This window comes from Pygocentrus nattereri, chromosome 15 (assembly GCF_015220715.1).
Source record: "Pygocentrus nattereri isolate fPygNat1 chromosome 15, fPygNat1.pri, whole genome shotgun sequence".
NCBI classification, from domain to species: Eukaryota; Metazoa; Chordata; class Actinopteri; order Characiformes; family Serrasalmidae; genus Pygocentrus; species Pygocentrus nattereri.
This window is the reverse complement of record NC_051225.1, coordinates 18,654,367-18,671,240: the sequence shown is the minus strand read 5'-3', so window position 1 is coordinate 18,671,240 and position 16,874 is coordinate 18,654,367. Positions and strand designations below refer to the sequence as shown.

The window sequence follows — 16,874 nt, the reverse complement described above, 5'->3', positions numbered from 1 at the left end:
CTCAACAGTCCGGGGTCTCCGTTATCGTATTTTGTGCTTCATAAGGTGCCACACATTTCCAATGGAAGACAGGTCTTGACTGCAGGCAGGCCAGTCTAGTACCTGCACTCTTTTACTATGAAGCCACGCTGCTGTAACGTGCAGAATGTGGCTTGGCATCGTCTGGCTGAAATAAGCAGGGACATCCCTGAAAAAGATGTTGCTTGGATGGCAGCTCAAAATCCTGTATGTTCCTTTCAGCATTAATGGTGCCTTCACAGATGTGCAAGTTACCCATGCTATGGGCACTAACACACCCCCATACAATCAGAGATTCTGGCATTTGATCTTTGCGCTGATAACAATCCAGACAGTCCTTTTCCTCTTTGGCCCGATGTCCATGATTTCCAAAAACAATTTGAAATATGGACTCGTCAGACCACAGGACACTTTTCCACTTTGTGTCAGATGAGCTCGGCCCAGAGAAGCCGGCGGCATTTCTGGGTGTTGTTGATATGTGGCTTTCGCTTTGCATGGCAGAGTTTTAACTTGCACTTGTAGATGGTGAGACAAACTGTGTGCACTGACAGTGGTTTTCTGAAGTGTTCCTGAGCCCATGTGATAATATCCGTTACCGAATGATGTCAGTTTTTAATGCAGTGCTGCCTGAGGGATTGAAGGTCACGGGTATTCAATGATGGTTTTCTGCCTTGCCGCTTACTTGCAGAGATTTCTCCAGATTCTCTGAATCTTTTGATTATATTATGGACTGTAGATGATGAAATCCCTAAATTCCTTGCAATTGCATGTTGAAAAACATTGTTCTTAAACTGTTGGACTATTTGCTCACGCAATTGTTCACATCCTTGCTTGTGAATGACTGAGCCTTTCAGGGATGCTCCCTTTATACCCAATCATGTAACACACTGTTACCAATAAACCTGTTCACCTGTGGAATGTTCCAAACAGGTGTTTTTTGAGCATTCCTCAACTTTCCCAGTCTTTTGTTGCCCCTGTCCCAACTTCTTTGGAACGTGTTGCAGGCATCAAATTCAAAATGGGTGAATATTTGCAAAAAACAATGAAGTTTATCCATTTGAATTAAATATCTTGTCTTTGTAGTGTATTCAACTGAATATAGGTTATACACATATTATACACATATGTATATACACATACATACATACATACATACAAAGTCACACATACACAATCTTATCCTCACCTGTCTCATCAGTTCTTCCTGCCTCCTCTGAATGCGCTCCCTCTCCAACTGAATGCGCTGCAGTCTCATCTTCTGCTGGTGTTGCTGCTGTGCACTCAGGGAGTTAGCCATGTTCATCATGCCAGGCTGAGTGCTCTGCTGCTGGGGAACAGAGCCACTGGAGCCAAGGGCCTGAGACTGGGCCTGCACCTGTGCCTGCTGCTGCTGCTGCTGCTGCTGGACATGCTGGAGATGCTGTTGGTGGTGCTGATGCTGTGACATCACTGTGAGGAGACACAAAATGAACTTTAAATGACATTTTGTGCACAGGGTTGGCTGTTGACTCTTGGCTGTTTACTGGAGACATCACAGGAAATTTCAAGGGAGCAGTGGACGTCAGAAGAGCCACTCACCGTCACTGCACACCAGTGAAAAAGTGAGAAAGTAGTTATGGACAAAGAAAGATGATCCAGAGATGACCTGAGGCGCCTCGGCACACAACAGAGACGCACACACACTAAGACGGCTCCCAGACACTGTCAGCACAAGGAGTGTTTACCGTTAAAGATGACGCAAAGCTCTTCTTCAGACAGTTTCCTCACTTGCTTACACATGCACACACACATAATGGCTCCAGGAAGAAGACAAAGTCCAGCCTGCACAGCAGGATTGGACTGGATCAGGGCAGCTATGCACTCCCACACAAACAGCAGGCCCACTTACTCTAAACAGCACTGCAGATGTGAACAGGCAAGGAGCTAAAGCACAGATTTAAGTATAGTGGAACACTATAATAATATATACTTCCTGGGGGTAGTTGATAGCAAAAGACTTTCAATGCTGTGCTATTCAATACCAGCATTCTGCATTGAAGCGATAGGAAAACCAATCAGTCCAACAAATCTGTCATAGGAGAGTGGAAGAAAGTTTCTAGTGAGCTGTTTTTATCAGCTGGAAAAGCACAGTCACAGTTTTTGTAATAGTCATCATTTAAGAAAGAAAAGATTGTTTTAGCTGTCTGGTGACGAGTGCTCGGCTATCCCATTACAAAAGCTAAAACAAGTGGCCAACGACAGTGCTAAACATCGCATCATTCAGACACCAGCTAGCAGAAGTCTGGATTTCTCTATTATGGTGTAAACTATTTAGTAGTTTAAGGGATGAACCGCAAAATATATCCGACGCTCGCTGTGCAAAAAGCATTAACTGCAGTGTGAATCTCTCATACCAGAGTATCCTTTTAGCTACGTTTAAACTGAATTCACTTTTTTTGTTTGATCCACAATATCATCAATTCGCCATGTTCAAGTTAGCCAGCTGCAAAAAAACTAGTCTGGAAAGATGGCGCTCTCCCACTTTCCAATGCCTCACAGCTTCCTCAGTTTACTTTCGTTTAACTCAGGGCTGTAACTCACATGAACCCACTTCTTTCTTTCATTTTTGTTGCTTGGGAATGCACTAATACTAAAATATGACTGAACGGTGTAACACACTTTGGGGTTGTGTGGTGCAGACATGATTTAATGCTGCTAAAGCTTGTTAGGATGATAGTAAAGAAGTGAGTTCACTGTAGGTCAGTACAGCTACGCCACTGATCTCATCACTCACACTTGGTCACAGGAGAACAGATCGCCGGTCGCTCCACTCAAACATGGAAGGTATAACTCCATGTTCCAGGCGTTTCTAAAGACTCAGTTCACTCATCGCCCCCTTGCTCTCTAATCATGTCGATAAACTCGGAAGTGCATCCTCTCCTGCCGACAGCAGAGTAGTGTCACTCCCCTTGCAGTGAAAACACCACCAGGTCTGTTGCTGAACGTGGGAGTGTGAGAATGGTGTACTATATTGAAAATTTATCAAACCCTTATAATCGCTCTATCGAGGAAGAGTTATATTGCGATAATTATCGTTATCATTTTATTGCCCAGCCCTACTTGCTACCTTAAAATTCTGAGTGAAGTGAACTTGTAACAGTAAGTCAACGGAACAAAACTGTGTCTTAAATTTTCTTATCATATCACTTGAACCCAAAACTTGAAGGCAACATTTAGTAAATGGCAGTTACAAGCCTAAAATAAAACATGTTTAATTTAAAAGGCCCAAAAAGAGTTCAAGTGAATCTTTGTTAGCTTGGCGCTAACATAGCGCTAGAATCTGCACTAGAAAAAAATATTGTAAAGGTGTATAAAAAAATTTTTTTAAAAAAAAGGTCTGTACATTATGACCAGAAGACTTGACATCAAGCCAAGTATTAATTCAATTTAACATACAAGTTATGTTAATTTCTTACACAAAGCAGATGGAGACTTTTGTTTATTCAAAGCAAACATGACATAAAAGCTGAAGTTGACCACTTGTCTTGTTTGTTCTGCTTCAAAATGAATGTCCTCCTACTTTGAACAGACAGTGAGAAAAGACGTCATGCTCCAAGGACAAAGCAGACAAAGTTTCAGCACAGAACAGACCTGATCTGCCAAAACCAGGCCTCCCAGACTGCGCATCAGACAATTTTATATAATCACCAAAGCATCTGATTTATTGTGATATATCCAGAACTCCCCCATGAACTTTACCCCACATGAAGTTTATTTTTTCAGCGACTAATAAGGTAAGGTTATTATGCAGAAGTAAGGGATCTTTCCACTGAGAGGAACATTCAGTGGATGGTATTTACATTACAGTTTTAGGCTCGAGCCACAGTTCATACAAAGAGCACGCTGCCTAACTTACAAAGGGTTTGCCGTCTGCATACGTCTCAGTCTGTGCGGTGTGTTTATCTGTTGTGTAAACGGCTCTCACATGGAGAAGGCATTCCTGTAAAAGCCAGATGTGCACAGGGGAGGCACGTCTGAGGGTAGAGAGACCGGTCCTATGTTCCAGCTCCATTTTGGCAGCACCTTGTGCATAAGCATGAGCTTAGCATTTTCCAGCCTGATGGGCGGGCAGATCTCTAGGACTCTAGAACATTAGTGTTTCAACAGCATTTAAACATAGAGAACTTGGTCTTAACTTTTCCCAAAAATTTAAATTTTGAAGGAAGACCTAGTAGCTAGGAGGTGAAAAAGAGATGGATGTTATCATCAAGTAGAAAAAGGAGGGGAGAAAAAAAAAAAAAATCCACAAATCCATGTGCTCTCCTTTTGTGCACCACAGTTATACTATAAATGGTTTTGGCTTCAGGGGATGCTTACATAATGCATTGAACAGCTACTTGAAAGTTACACATGAACTGACCAGTTTTCCTGTTAGATTAAATGCTAGCATCACTCATCTTGGCTGAAAAAAAATAAATTAAATCCAGTATTACTTTGATAATCAACTATCTACCTAAATAGAACTGGTTCTTCACATATCAGTGAATGGTTAACAAACATACACGTGTCTAATTGCTGCTGAAGGACTGCTCATTATAAAACCATCTAATGCTGCCATGTTCCATCTACACCCAAATCAGTGTGGAACACACTGGATTTTTTGTAAATTCTGTGTCTTTTGGTCTAAGAATTTATAAAACCAAGCTCAGCCTCTGGAACAACACCACTGACAATCCTGCACTTATTCCAGTCTATAAGATATTAAAACTAGAGAGTATTTGGCAGGTAAGACTAAAACTAAGACCACCTTTTACGGTAACAAAGAGGGCTCTCCTTCAGTAAGAAAAAGTAGTAATTTATAATAAGGAGGTGTGGGATTCACATGCAAGTCAGGGGTCAGAGTATATCTCAGAGACACACACGGTGCAGGCATCACACACTGGTTTGAGTTCACCTCGGGGGCAGTTCACGCAAGATAACAGGGGAAACACAGATTTAGTATATGTTTTAATGTTATACATTCAATGCTTTGGACATTCTCTCATGCACGCTTTCATTCCAGAAGTCTGCATGCCTTCACCAAAATGCCTCATTCATTAGGACCAGCAAACTGTATAGTGAAGCACAGTGGGACTGTGCAAACAAAAAGCCAGTAAAAATTAATGATTTAGCAAAGTCTTATTTACAGAACAAAGTAACTTATTATTTGGCCTGTGTGAATTTATCAATTTACAGTCAGATTAACTACATTGATTTATTGCATTCATACATTGAACATTCACAGCCTACTGTTTAACAGAAGTGCCTCAACTTCAGCAGAACCATTACGCCACTGGACAGTACCGATAACAACAAATACTTTATGTATATACAAAATATAATCTTAGAAATGTGAAAAATCTGATTTTGGCAATAATTCATGCTTCAAAAGTACTTAGATACACTTAAGCAATTTGATTATACAAAAACCTCTACATGCATTCTCATACCAACAACTCGCATGTCCAACTGGCCTGACTGCATGTCTTTGGACTGTGGGAGAAAACCGGAGAACCCGGAGGAAACCCACGCAGACACGGGGAGAACATGCAAACTCCACACAGAGAGGACCCTGGTCACCCGGCCGGGGAATCGAACCCAGGCCCTCCTCGCTGTGAGGCGACAGCGCTACACACCACGCCACCGTGCCACCCGTAGTTGTAATGTTATGTAGCATTAAATTAAGTCTACGATATTTACTGCGTCCAGGGCAGGTCTTCTTGGACGCACTAAATCACGTAATTATTGGGCTAAAATCTGGTTAATCTGATACAAGACATCGGAGTATACTATTTCCACAGTCAAATAAGATGTAAAAATGCACCAAATTATTCTGCTGAACTTGATCGTACAGATCATCATTCCTCAAAGCCCTTCAAGTGAGCTGTCTGGCTAAGGAATGCGCTTGTTATATTAAATTGATTATGTGCCTCGCTATCTGTTTTAGTTTAAACTCACTACTACACACTTGCAATTTGGTCGCCGCCTTGCTGGCATCATCAATTTTTGCATATTTTTTTCATAAACCTTATACTAAATTCCATGTGGCAAACATAAGGCCCACAGACCAGATCAGGCCCATGACAGAATCCTATCCAGTCCCCATAAGCGGGTGGCACGGTGGTGTAGTGGGTAGTGCTGACGTCTCACAGCAAGAAGGGCCTGGGTTCAATTCCCTGGCCGGGCAACCAGGGTGCTCTCTGTGTGGAGTTTGCATGTTCTCCCCATGTCTGCATGGGTTTCCTCAATCCAAAGATATGCAGTCAGGCTAATTCCACAATCCAAAGATATGCAGTCAGGCTAACTGGATAAGCTAAATTGACCCAAGTGTGAATGGATATATGTCTGCCCTGGGATGGACTGGTGACCTTCCACCCAATGACTGCTGGGACAGGCTCCAGCTCCCCCATGAACCAGAAGGATAAGCGGCATTGTGTGTGTGTGTGTGTGTGTGTGTGTGTGTGTGTGTGTTATTATTAGCCCATTTCACAATGCACGGCACTGCAGCGTAATGTGTGCTCTGACTTTGCTACCCCAACAACAATCTATGGAACATTATACATTTTATACAGGCCACCATTTACGTTGTTTTCTTTTCTTAGCCCAATATGTTAAATTGCAACAAACAAGTCATCATTGTGTATTAAAATGCATAGAAGTGCATTCTCTGTGGAGAATAGGCACTTATTTTCACTACTTTCACAAACCATGCAAGTTAACTAAGCGAGTCCAAACTTTGGCTATACGCTGCACTGCAGTTTCAGTCTAGCCCAGGGTACTGACGCCCTCACCACTAGTTAGCACTAAGTGTCCCAACCAACCACCATGACGGAAAGCACGTGTCAGGAGAGGAGTGAAAGAGCATGCCAGCTTATCTTTCTCCTTGCTTAGTCGTGAAAGCAGGGTGAGGTACACAGAGAGAAACCAGAGAATAAATAGAAGAGAAAAGCGAACAGGGAAACGGCAGAACTTCAGGGTCAGAGAAAGATCAACAGCTGAAACACAGAGGAAACAAAGACAGACGATCATATGTGTTTGAGAAACTGAGGAGGAGGAGGTGGAGGAGGAGGTGTTGGGGGCGGTGAGACAGTGAGGCCTGAGTTGTGTATCACTGCCAACAAAGGCCTTCTTGTTTCATTTATTTCCCAGAAACGGCGTCAGCTGTCCAACAGGGTCAGCAAAAAAAAAATGAATGGAAAAAAGCTTTCCGTCCCAAAAATCTGTAAGACATTAAAACCCTCAGTGTTCCTAACAAGGACCAATAGTGCTTAATCAACTCATACAACTGTGTATACACCAGATGACTTTGTATTTATCCATTTCATTAACTTTAAATCTTAGGAGTTGTACGTTTTGCACAAAAAAATTAAATCCCATGTTTACACAATAGGGGGTAAAGTGTGTTTAAATTGGGCCCTGCAAGAGGTACATTAAAAGGGGTCTGTTTGCCTCTGCAAGTGTGTGAGTTTATGTGCCCAAGAGACAAAGAAGCCTCCAGTTAGTGGACAATAGTTGTGAGGGAGTATGGATAACTATATGAGAGTATGTGCTAGACAGGTGGGGAGCATGAGGTTTGGGGTGTGGAGTAGTCCTGCAGCAAAAACACACTTTGCACACACAGTGTGTCCCCCCACTTCACTTCTCTCCTCCCTTATGAAACTTTGGCCTTACTTTCAGTTTAACCAATTTCTCCTCCCCAGTAGACACACAGCAGCGTGCACCTCTTGTGCCTGCCTCCATATAGAAGGTCCCACTTTATATTAAGTGTCTCTAATAACTGTGTAGTTACATGTGAACATAATAGCAACAAAAATGTAATTACTAATGATTTAGTTAATGTTACACATGGAGTACAGAAGTACGCCTTATGTAATTTCACACGTGTATCAGCTTCAGTTTTGCCCCATATAATTAGACAAGTGTATCTTAATAGTTGTAACAGCCTATTAATTAATTTGTCATTACCCTTGTTCCAGCAGCTCCAACAACTGCAACACTTAGTATATAGTGTAACTTACACTGCACTATAGGATAGCTCCTGTGTAGTTGTTATAAAGGTATAGTGTAATTACAGAATGCTATTAATCATTGTGATGTGATTGGGTCACTTTTGTAATAACACCTATTCCACAGTAATTCTGTAAAACAAATGTAAACTTATGTAAAACATACTTCTTATAACTGCTGGAAAAGACTTCTGATCTGTACTGTATCAAAATGATACAGTTGTGTAATTACATAAGGCAAAACTGAAGCTGATACACATGTGCAATTACATAGACTGTACATCTGTAAACCATCTGTAACATCGACTAACTCATCAGTAGCTACATTGTTGTTGCATTTCTTATTCACCTGCACAGTTATTAGAGACACTTAATATAAAGTGGAACCATAAAAGACAATTAAGACATTTCATGTGATGAGGCCTTCAACCGTAGGTCTGTCCAGAAATCTTGATTTTTCTGTTGTGGCGCTGCACAACGTATCGAGAGTTTGAAGTTTTTCCCATACAACTTACGGATAACATGAGCTGAATATGGACCAAAACACTGACTCTACAGAGTTTCTGGGGGGAAACACCACCCACATCACAAAGGCTCGGCCTGAAACAGCTGCCTCCAGTTTCAGACACACAGATTATGTTTGTTGTGACAGTAGCCATTACTGCCTACACACTCAAAACACTGTAATTTGATATCTTCCATCATCGCCACTCTCATGAAGCGTGTGTTGTAGAAATTCATCATAATAATGATATGAACTTATTGTACAGCCCCAGACTATAGCTTTTTCCATCTTTCATGGCAAAACATCATTTGGAATTAAATCTTTACCATCAAGTAAAAAGTTTCGAGAGTTGATTTCAGAGTTCGTGTGAATATGCAATATAAATACGGTAGACTGTAATTTGCTATTGTCAATTAATGTTATGTATGTCTTCATAGGTAATATCAAATAACCGTAATTCCAAAAAGGTGATCAGGGCAGTCTAACTTCTGAGTAACTTAATTCAACCTCTGTAACCTCTTCAGTTTGCACTGAAACAAAAGTATGCAGATAATGACAGGGTAAGATTTGAGTAAGGGAAATGCTACTCTAAGCCTTTAAGGGAAGACTATACTGCTCACCTACTGGGGTGCTTGGCCCCCTTATTGGTGCTTGCCCCAGGCTCTCTCTCCTTTGAACAGCAGGAGAACCAAAGTCTCTTGCCTCAGGGGAAAACCATCACAACATCTCACTGTTCCACATCCACATGCACAGAAACATACAATACAAAGACTGAGACAATGGAAGAGGCCTATCTATATCTAACACATCTAACACCTATGCAAACACTTTTAAATATATTCTCTGAAGTATTCTTATTTGTATATGCATAAACATATATATATATACACATGTATTGTGTGTACACACACACACACACACACACACACACACACACAGCATGCATATTTAAAAGCACACGGGTAATGCCATAGTAGGCCTTAATCACACTTCTTCAGATGATCAGTAATGTGATTCCGTCTACAACACACCAAATTACAGTTGTGATTTTGAGACAGAATGGATCAAAAAAATCAAGTGCAATGATGATCACGTAAGACTACGGGGTCTTCCTCCCATCACCCTCTACTTCAAGTCCAGATTACAAACAAGCCAAGCATGCTAGAGCAGGTCCACAAGCAGAGGCTTATGTATGTGTGATCCTCTCTCATTGGGTAATGGTGAGGGAGAGAAAGGGGGTTCTGAAGGAGTAAGGGGATAGTAGGGTGGGATGGGAAGTGTTGAAGGGTTGTGGGGCAGGGCAGATCATTTAGCAGATCAGCCTGCCTTGAGAAAGCTGGGGCAGGTGCGCGGGGGGTTGGGGGTATACAGTACTTACTGAAGCGAGAGTCCACACGCGGGTCGAGCCACGATGTGCTCTGGGTTTTGTGGTCAATGAAGTAAATTTCTCCCTGAGGGGTGACTGCCTGCTCCCAACCTTCCGGCAGCTGGCCTGTTCAAGCAGCAACAGCACAACAACAGCTCCAGATCAACCAAGTGTGCTTAGAGTGCCTCGCTTAAGATTTGCTTTGCGTGCCTCTGAAGGCTTGAGTTTATCAAAGCCAGACTAAGAAGAGAGTCAAAATCATCAACAGGACGTGTACTCTAGATCTAAATTGAGATGTGACTTTCTTTAATCCTGAAAAGATTAGCTACTGTCATAGTCAACATGCTGCAACACAAGATCCAGCCATCTCTGTTGCAATGTTTGGTGCCAGTATAAACTCTGGGGGAGAAAAGGTAACATGTCAATCTTTGCACTCAATGAGGAGAACAAAGAATTTGAAAAAAATTCTATCAAAACAACAAAGGCAGTGAGAAATCTTTTCTTGACAAGTGTGGGATGTCAGCCAGCATTGTTCTGCTGGGAATGTGGGGGAGGGAGAGAGGGGATGGACTGTACACACAGAGAGAGAGAGAGAGAGAGAGAGAGAGAGAGAGAGAGAGAGAGAGAGAGAGAGAGAGAGAGAGAGAGAGAGAGAGAGAGAGAGAGAGAGAGAGAGAGAGAGAGAGAGAGAGAGAGAGAGAGAGAGAGAGAAAAATGGACTGTACACCCACACACGCAGAGAGAGAGAAGAGGAGATGCAGAAGAGAATGCAGTAGAGAAGAGAAGGAGATGCAGAAGAGAAGAGAGGAGAAGATGGTCCACTGTTTGTTACCCATAACTCTCAATAACTAAAGATGCAATTTGTTTGCGAGGGTGGTTTATCTATACCACAAAACAGTTCATAACACACCGACAATGACAACATTACAGCATGACAACCAAGGTACTGAATAGGGTGTCACAAGACATAGATAAGTGACTGAGTCAGCGGTTTCCATTTGTTTCCTTCCTGAGAAAATGCACTATATGCACTTTTAATTGGAGTTAATCATTTCACAGTGCTGTTGAAAACAGGCTTCAACAGTCATATTTGTGAACTATTCTGCTCGGGCAGTCGTTAAATCCATTCTGTAATGATATGAAGCCAAACTGACACTTCTTTTTTATTAACTACCCCGAAACCAGTTTACAAAAAGGCAGAGAGGCAACACATCTCAAGTAATAAGTTATTTAAACAAGTCAAACAGCATGGTGTGCACAACATTACTTCAGGCTGAGCGCTTCCATTCACATAAACACAAGCCCGGTAAGAGCACAGGCAGCAGCTGCCTCCTTCTGCTGTCTGTATTGAATCAGCTCCACAGTTCCCTTAGCTCTTTCTTGTCATCAAGCATGCTCTAAATTAGCGTTGCACAAAGTAACAAAAGCCAGGTGCCTACTCAATATTACAACGCAGTAAACAATATGAACTTTTTAATTCTTATTTTAAAAAAGACTAAAACTATGTTGATGTGTTCTGCCTTGAGGCACATCAAGTTGCGCATGCCAATTTCTCTTCAATGGGCCCATTAGCATATCTAAAACATACAGGTCAAGAGTTTCACGATGTAATACAGGTGACTAAGGTATAATGAGCAATAATAGCTGAAAACAACTAGCATATTCAATATGTGTGATATGATTATGTTGACTGAATTTTTTCGGTTTAAAAAACAATATTAGGTTGCTTCGGGGCTTGGAAATCCTATAGGCATGGAAAAGCCTACAACTCCGCACACACTTAACATGCTTGTGTTTTGTGCAGCACCCCCAAAGCAGCAATAGCTGTTAGGTTCACTGTGATAAAAATGCCATGTTAATTTAAATAGTACATGGTTACAGCAAGTGTTGAAAATATACATGCATATGAAAATAAAACAAATACAAACTCCATCCTAAACCAAGCACATACATCTTTACTAGGGTCTAAGCTATAGTAACCTTCAGTAGTTTTTTTAGTGGTTACAATTAACAAATCTTGATACCTTGATACCACTGCAAACACCCCCATCAGACACCCCAAACACTTCCTTACTGTCTGAATACTTCTCCTCTTTCTCCATTCCCCTCCCTCGCTCATTCTTAGTTCATTTCAAGTTTCTTGTGCTGTCAAAACTTGGGTTATAGAGTTTGGATCATTAAAGAACAATAAAACAGGAAATTGAACAATGTACGGCTTGTAAAACTTCAAAAACGAAAACTGTTAAGACTATACATTAAACATATGAACTGCGTGGGGAAGTGTAGTTTCTCTTGTTCTCTTTCTCTGGAATCCTTTGAACAGCTGGCAACAAAGCGTAGACACACCTTTTTTCCATTTCATCACAAATCAGGATTTGTGAGGAGAAAGAGCCAAACAAGGCAAACACATTTGGAAGTAATTTGCTGTTCTGGCTTCAAGAAGAGGAAAAGATCTCGCGCCTGTGCCACTAGCCAGAGGCTCACTTTGTCTCCAGAACAGACGAGACAACATCTCACGCTACAGACTCCTGCATGACAGGTCTTAACACTATCCCACAGTGCCCAAAGACAAGCAATCAAAAGAGTTTAGAAATAGAAAATATTTCAGCTCAACTCAGTAGAAGAAGTAGGACAGAATTTAACATCAGCTAGGTTAACTCGCTCGTTAGCACAACTATCGCCGTGACCCAAACCACACACTTCAGTACTTCACACACTACACTAATCGAATGCGCTTATAATGGTATATGCGCCATTTTAACACATTTTTACTATTTGCTATTATGCGATTCAGGAACCACACATTTTACCAAGATATCTTCTTCATCCTGTGATCCGACAAGTTTCCTCTTCACATGCTCCAGCACGGAGGATGTGCTCCCGCGCCAGCTAAAGGTCGGCTTCACAAACAGCACAACTGACAACTTTGTTTTCCTGAGTTTAGCTCCACACTTTTGAGGATTTTGTTCTGTCGTCGTGCTGTTGTTAAGTCTCCAGTGAGCGGTAATGACAAAAACGTTTCTAGTAAGTGCGAGAAAGACACGTGGTGACGTCACCAACTAATCGACTACTAAATTAGTTGTCAACTAATTTGGTCGTCGATTTTAGTCAAATAACCGTTGCACCCCTAGTGACCACCAATGCTATTGTGTCCAGGTCAACTGCATATACGTCTATGTTTCGTGCATAATCATCTCTCTGCAATGTCAGAAACTGTTGTGGTACTTTGAGCTTACCTGTCAAATAATGTGCAGTAAAATTTTGCAAGCAGTTTTAGTGTTTGTTTAATATGAAAAGGAAGCTATCAACACGGTATCACTCATAGCATATGCATTTTAAACTTACAGCTATGAATTTATTTTATTTGCCTTAACCTGTAATAGAATATTCTGTCTGACTTTAAAGCATAATTAACCCTTAGACAATCATTTATTACTTTCATTTTGATATACTATTTAAATGTAATTAAATATTGTACTTTATTAAGAATTGTGCAATTAACAAAAAGTTATGCTATGAATTACATTTACTTCCAATTTAAAATCTGTATCAAAAGCTTCAAGTCTACACTTGTCAATATCAGAAAATTACAAAAACATGGCAAAGGCATGTGGTAAAGGACTGCTTTAACTTCTGCAAACTACAACAAAATTTACTTTTCAATAACTTTTCATCAAAGTCAAATGATAAATATCTAATCTTCTCATTACAAACCCACGTGTAGAATCTGTTAGAATCCACCTGTTAGAATCCTTCAGTTTTTGAACAAGCTACGAGTAGGAAATAATGAATAACAAACATCATCATGCTCTTCTTGATCTTATGGCATGGATACCTACAACATCTGTAGGTAAAAGTCTGGAGGAGAAAGCAGTTGGACAGAGTGGTATGAAAAAGAAGCCTCACCAAGGTTTGGCTGGGACAGGGCCATGGAGCGCTGCTGTACACTGCCAGTACTGCTGGTTGCCTGAGTGTGCAGGCTCATCTGATTCATGCTGGCTGTCATGGTCTTCCGAGGGTCATGCCACGTGGTGATTTTCTCCACATGACTGCACAGACACACACAAACACACACAAAAAAAAACTTATTACCAAACAGGTTGTGGGACGTTTCAATAGAAACTATAATGTCTTCAAGGACATTTCAAACGATATCCTGGTTGTCAGTATTGAATGTTTCAGTTGAAAGTTGACGATAAATTAGCCTAACCAACCATTATTGTACCTTAAACTACAGTAACAACACAAACAGGTCTTCAGAAATGTCTGTATAGATTCTTAAAGAAAACCCAGGCGGCAGCGTAGGGCAGACATCAAAGGACAGTACAGCACTCTGTGTCCTCATGCCCATGACTAAATGCATGAAATTCTGGCTCCTCAGCATTTCTCCTTAGGTCATGATTTCATCTGTAGTCATGGTTACACTGGAGAGCATGTGCTGGAATGTGGCATTTCTTGCACATGGTATACAGCACATTGCTGCTGTCAGAACAAAACCTTATATCCCCATTTTGTCATTTATTAGTTTGACAGCATTTGCCTGTTGTCTATTACATTGTGTGTAAATTTCCTGATGAATGGTCAAAAAGAAATGGGCCAAAATGACTCAGAAAAATGTCAGGTTCCGTTGACTTACATTAAAAATAAATAAAAGTAAGATTTTTCATTCGCTTGTTATGATTTTGAAGATACAAGGTTTCCTTCTGACAACAATGATATATTCTACATGAAATTCTAGTTTCACAAAATCTTTCACACCAACTCACTGTTTTACTACTTATTTTTACAATTCATAACTTGCAGCAATTTGAAATGACCTGACACTTTTACTGTTGCTCTACCATCAACTACACTTCGACCCCAAGAACACCAGGACCTCTTATGAACATAAAATTCATAGCACTAATCACATAGTGCGAAAGGGGCTTAGGACATATTAAGTTTCAGCTTTTCAAGTTTTCTATCCACAGGATTAAGGTTCCTTAGCTGTACGGGCTTGTTTGTACACAAACCTTGCCGCGCGAATGAATCCAAGGTGTGGCAAGCCAGTAGAGGTAGAGTTAGTCACTGTGCACACAAAAGGGCCTCAAGCCCTGTGTGACTCACTCAGGCCTATTTACACAGCAAAGGGAAGATTAGTCGTTTCCTGCTGATCTGAGACCTGACCTTGGCAGAGCAGGAAACCTGTTCTCTGGGGCACTATAACAGCAACTAATCTCTGACGATTGTACATCATTTCTAGGGATTATATACGAATATACAATGCTGGATGCATAACAATACACATATACTCAGGTATTGTTATGCCTCTAACAAATGCACTGAAAAAATTACTTTCAGTACATTCGTTTTCAGCGTTAGAGACACTAGGCTAGTATATAGACTGAGATAACTAGTAAATAGTTAAATTTTCTCTGTCATATGTATTTACGTGTTGATGTGGGCATAGGCCAGATGTTGTCAGGAACATAGATTCATGAGGGTGGGAATAAACTAAGCCTAAAAGTCCCCCAAAACCTCCAACTAAGCACTTAGATGTGTGCAGAACACAAATAAGTAGTAAATATAAAAATTAACTCTTGTAAGGAAAAAAAGTTTTATTAGCCAACAACAGCATTTCACTAGCTAGTTTGATTTGCTTGTGTTGTCGATTGTACTCTACACATTTAAAAGAGCCCAGACTTGAGATATATGGGGTCAGGGTTTTAGAGGGGCCTAAAATTCTGGCCATAAAACTAAGGTGTGTAAAAATGCCTGAACCCATACTCAAGTAAAATATTTGACTCAAGTAAAAGTACATAAAAAAAGAAATCAAAATAATAGTTCTTTATTTTTAAGATTGTAACTACTGATGATTTTATTCTGTTAGTTTAGCATCTGGACTGTATGCTGTTTGACTGTTACTAATGTTTCTTATTTTCAAATTTAAGATTTTTCTGGAAGAAACTGTAAAAAAAAAAAATTAGTACCTAACAAACTTTACTTCCTGTTGTTGAATATACTAAGAAGTTTCATTCCAGTACTACACAAACCTCTACACTTTTTTTTCTTTTATTTGAGTCATTATTTCAGATTACTTTTACCTGAGTATAGGAGTATGGCTATAGACATGACTGTCCTGTTGGTGTTGGGCGCTGGGACAGAGCCAGAATGTAAGGAGTATTTCCAGGAGGGCCTTTGATTGTGTAAAAGACGTCAGCAGAAGGGCTGATTTATGCTACTGGGTTTCAGGCAGGCTGCAGTGTCTTCTTCACTGGGGGAGATTTAGGAGCGGGGGTGGGGGTGAGAGGGGATTATGAAGCTGGCAGAGAGGGGCCTCAGGGCCTGGGTGGGGCAGCTATCCTGCAGCTGTGAACAGGCCCCACAAGTCTAGAGCTTCAGGCCTCTCAGGTCAAACCCTAGGTCTGCTATGAGGTTTAATGCACAACACAAAGTTATGAAGAGCATTTTTTTACTGAAGGTGATAACTGAGGTGCTAGGCCAATATCGTCTGTATTGGCATAACAGTATTGCTGTCACATTGAAGTACTTGTAATTTAATTTTAGTTTTAATTTAGTTTAGGTTTCTCTCCAGTTAAGGTTTACACAATATTCCACTGTAACACTGTTGGTGTAAAACTGAGAAGAGAAGAAAACAGAACTGACCAGTCCTAACCAAACAAGTTATGTCAGGTTTGTAAGACATTCTTTTATCGTAGAGTAGCAGTACTCAGAAGGCATACGTTCATAAACTTTAATAGTGGAAACTTAATGCCAAAATATATTTGGAATACAACTACCCACTCCCACAAGAAAAGTATACATTTTGATGTTGGAGAGAAAAAGCCAAACAAAATGAAGCAAGCATTAAGATCAGGTGACGCATGGGCCCCGACTGAGCTTCACGTGGCCATGTTTGTGCGAGAGCAGTGTACTGTTTACAGAAGAAACCCACACACACACACACAGGAAATTCAGAGAA

General features: G+C 40.8%; 1 protein-coding gene across 3 annotated transcripts in view; it reads right to left on the bottom strand.

The window, feature by feature from the left end:
* wwtr1 (WW domain containing transcription regulator 1) overlaps positions 1 to 16,874 on the bottom strand; it is a 41,668-nt gene that overhangs the window by 8,589 nt on the left and 16,205 nt on the right. For 2 of the 3 annotated variants that reach the window (XM_017717855.2, XM_017717853.2), the window contains exons 2-4: positions 13,820 to 13,962; positions 9,926 to 10,039; positions 1,205 to 1,467 (exon numbers count right to left, since the gene is read on the bottom strand). In XM_017717855.2, coding sequence (XP_017573344.2) covers positions 1,205 to 1,467; positions 9,926 to 10,039; positions 13,820 to 13,962 — 520 coding nt within the window. The remainder of the gene's footprint in view (positions 1 to 1,204; positions 1,468 to 9,925; positions 10,040 to 13,819; positions 13,963 to 16,874) is intronic. The other variant, XM_017717856.2, reaches the window with a different exon arrangement.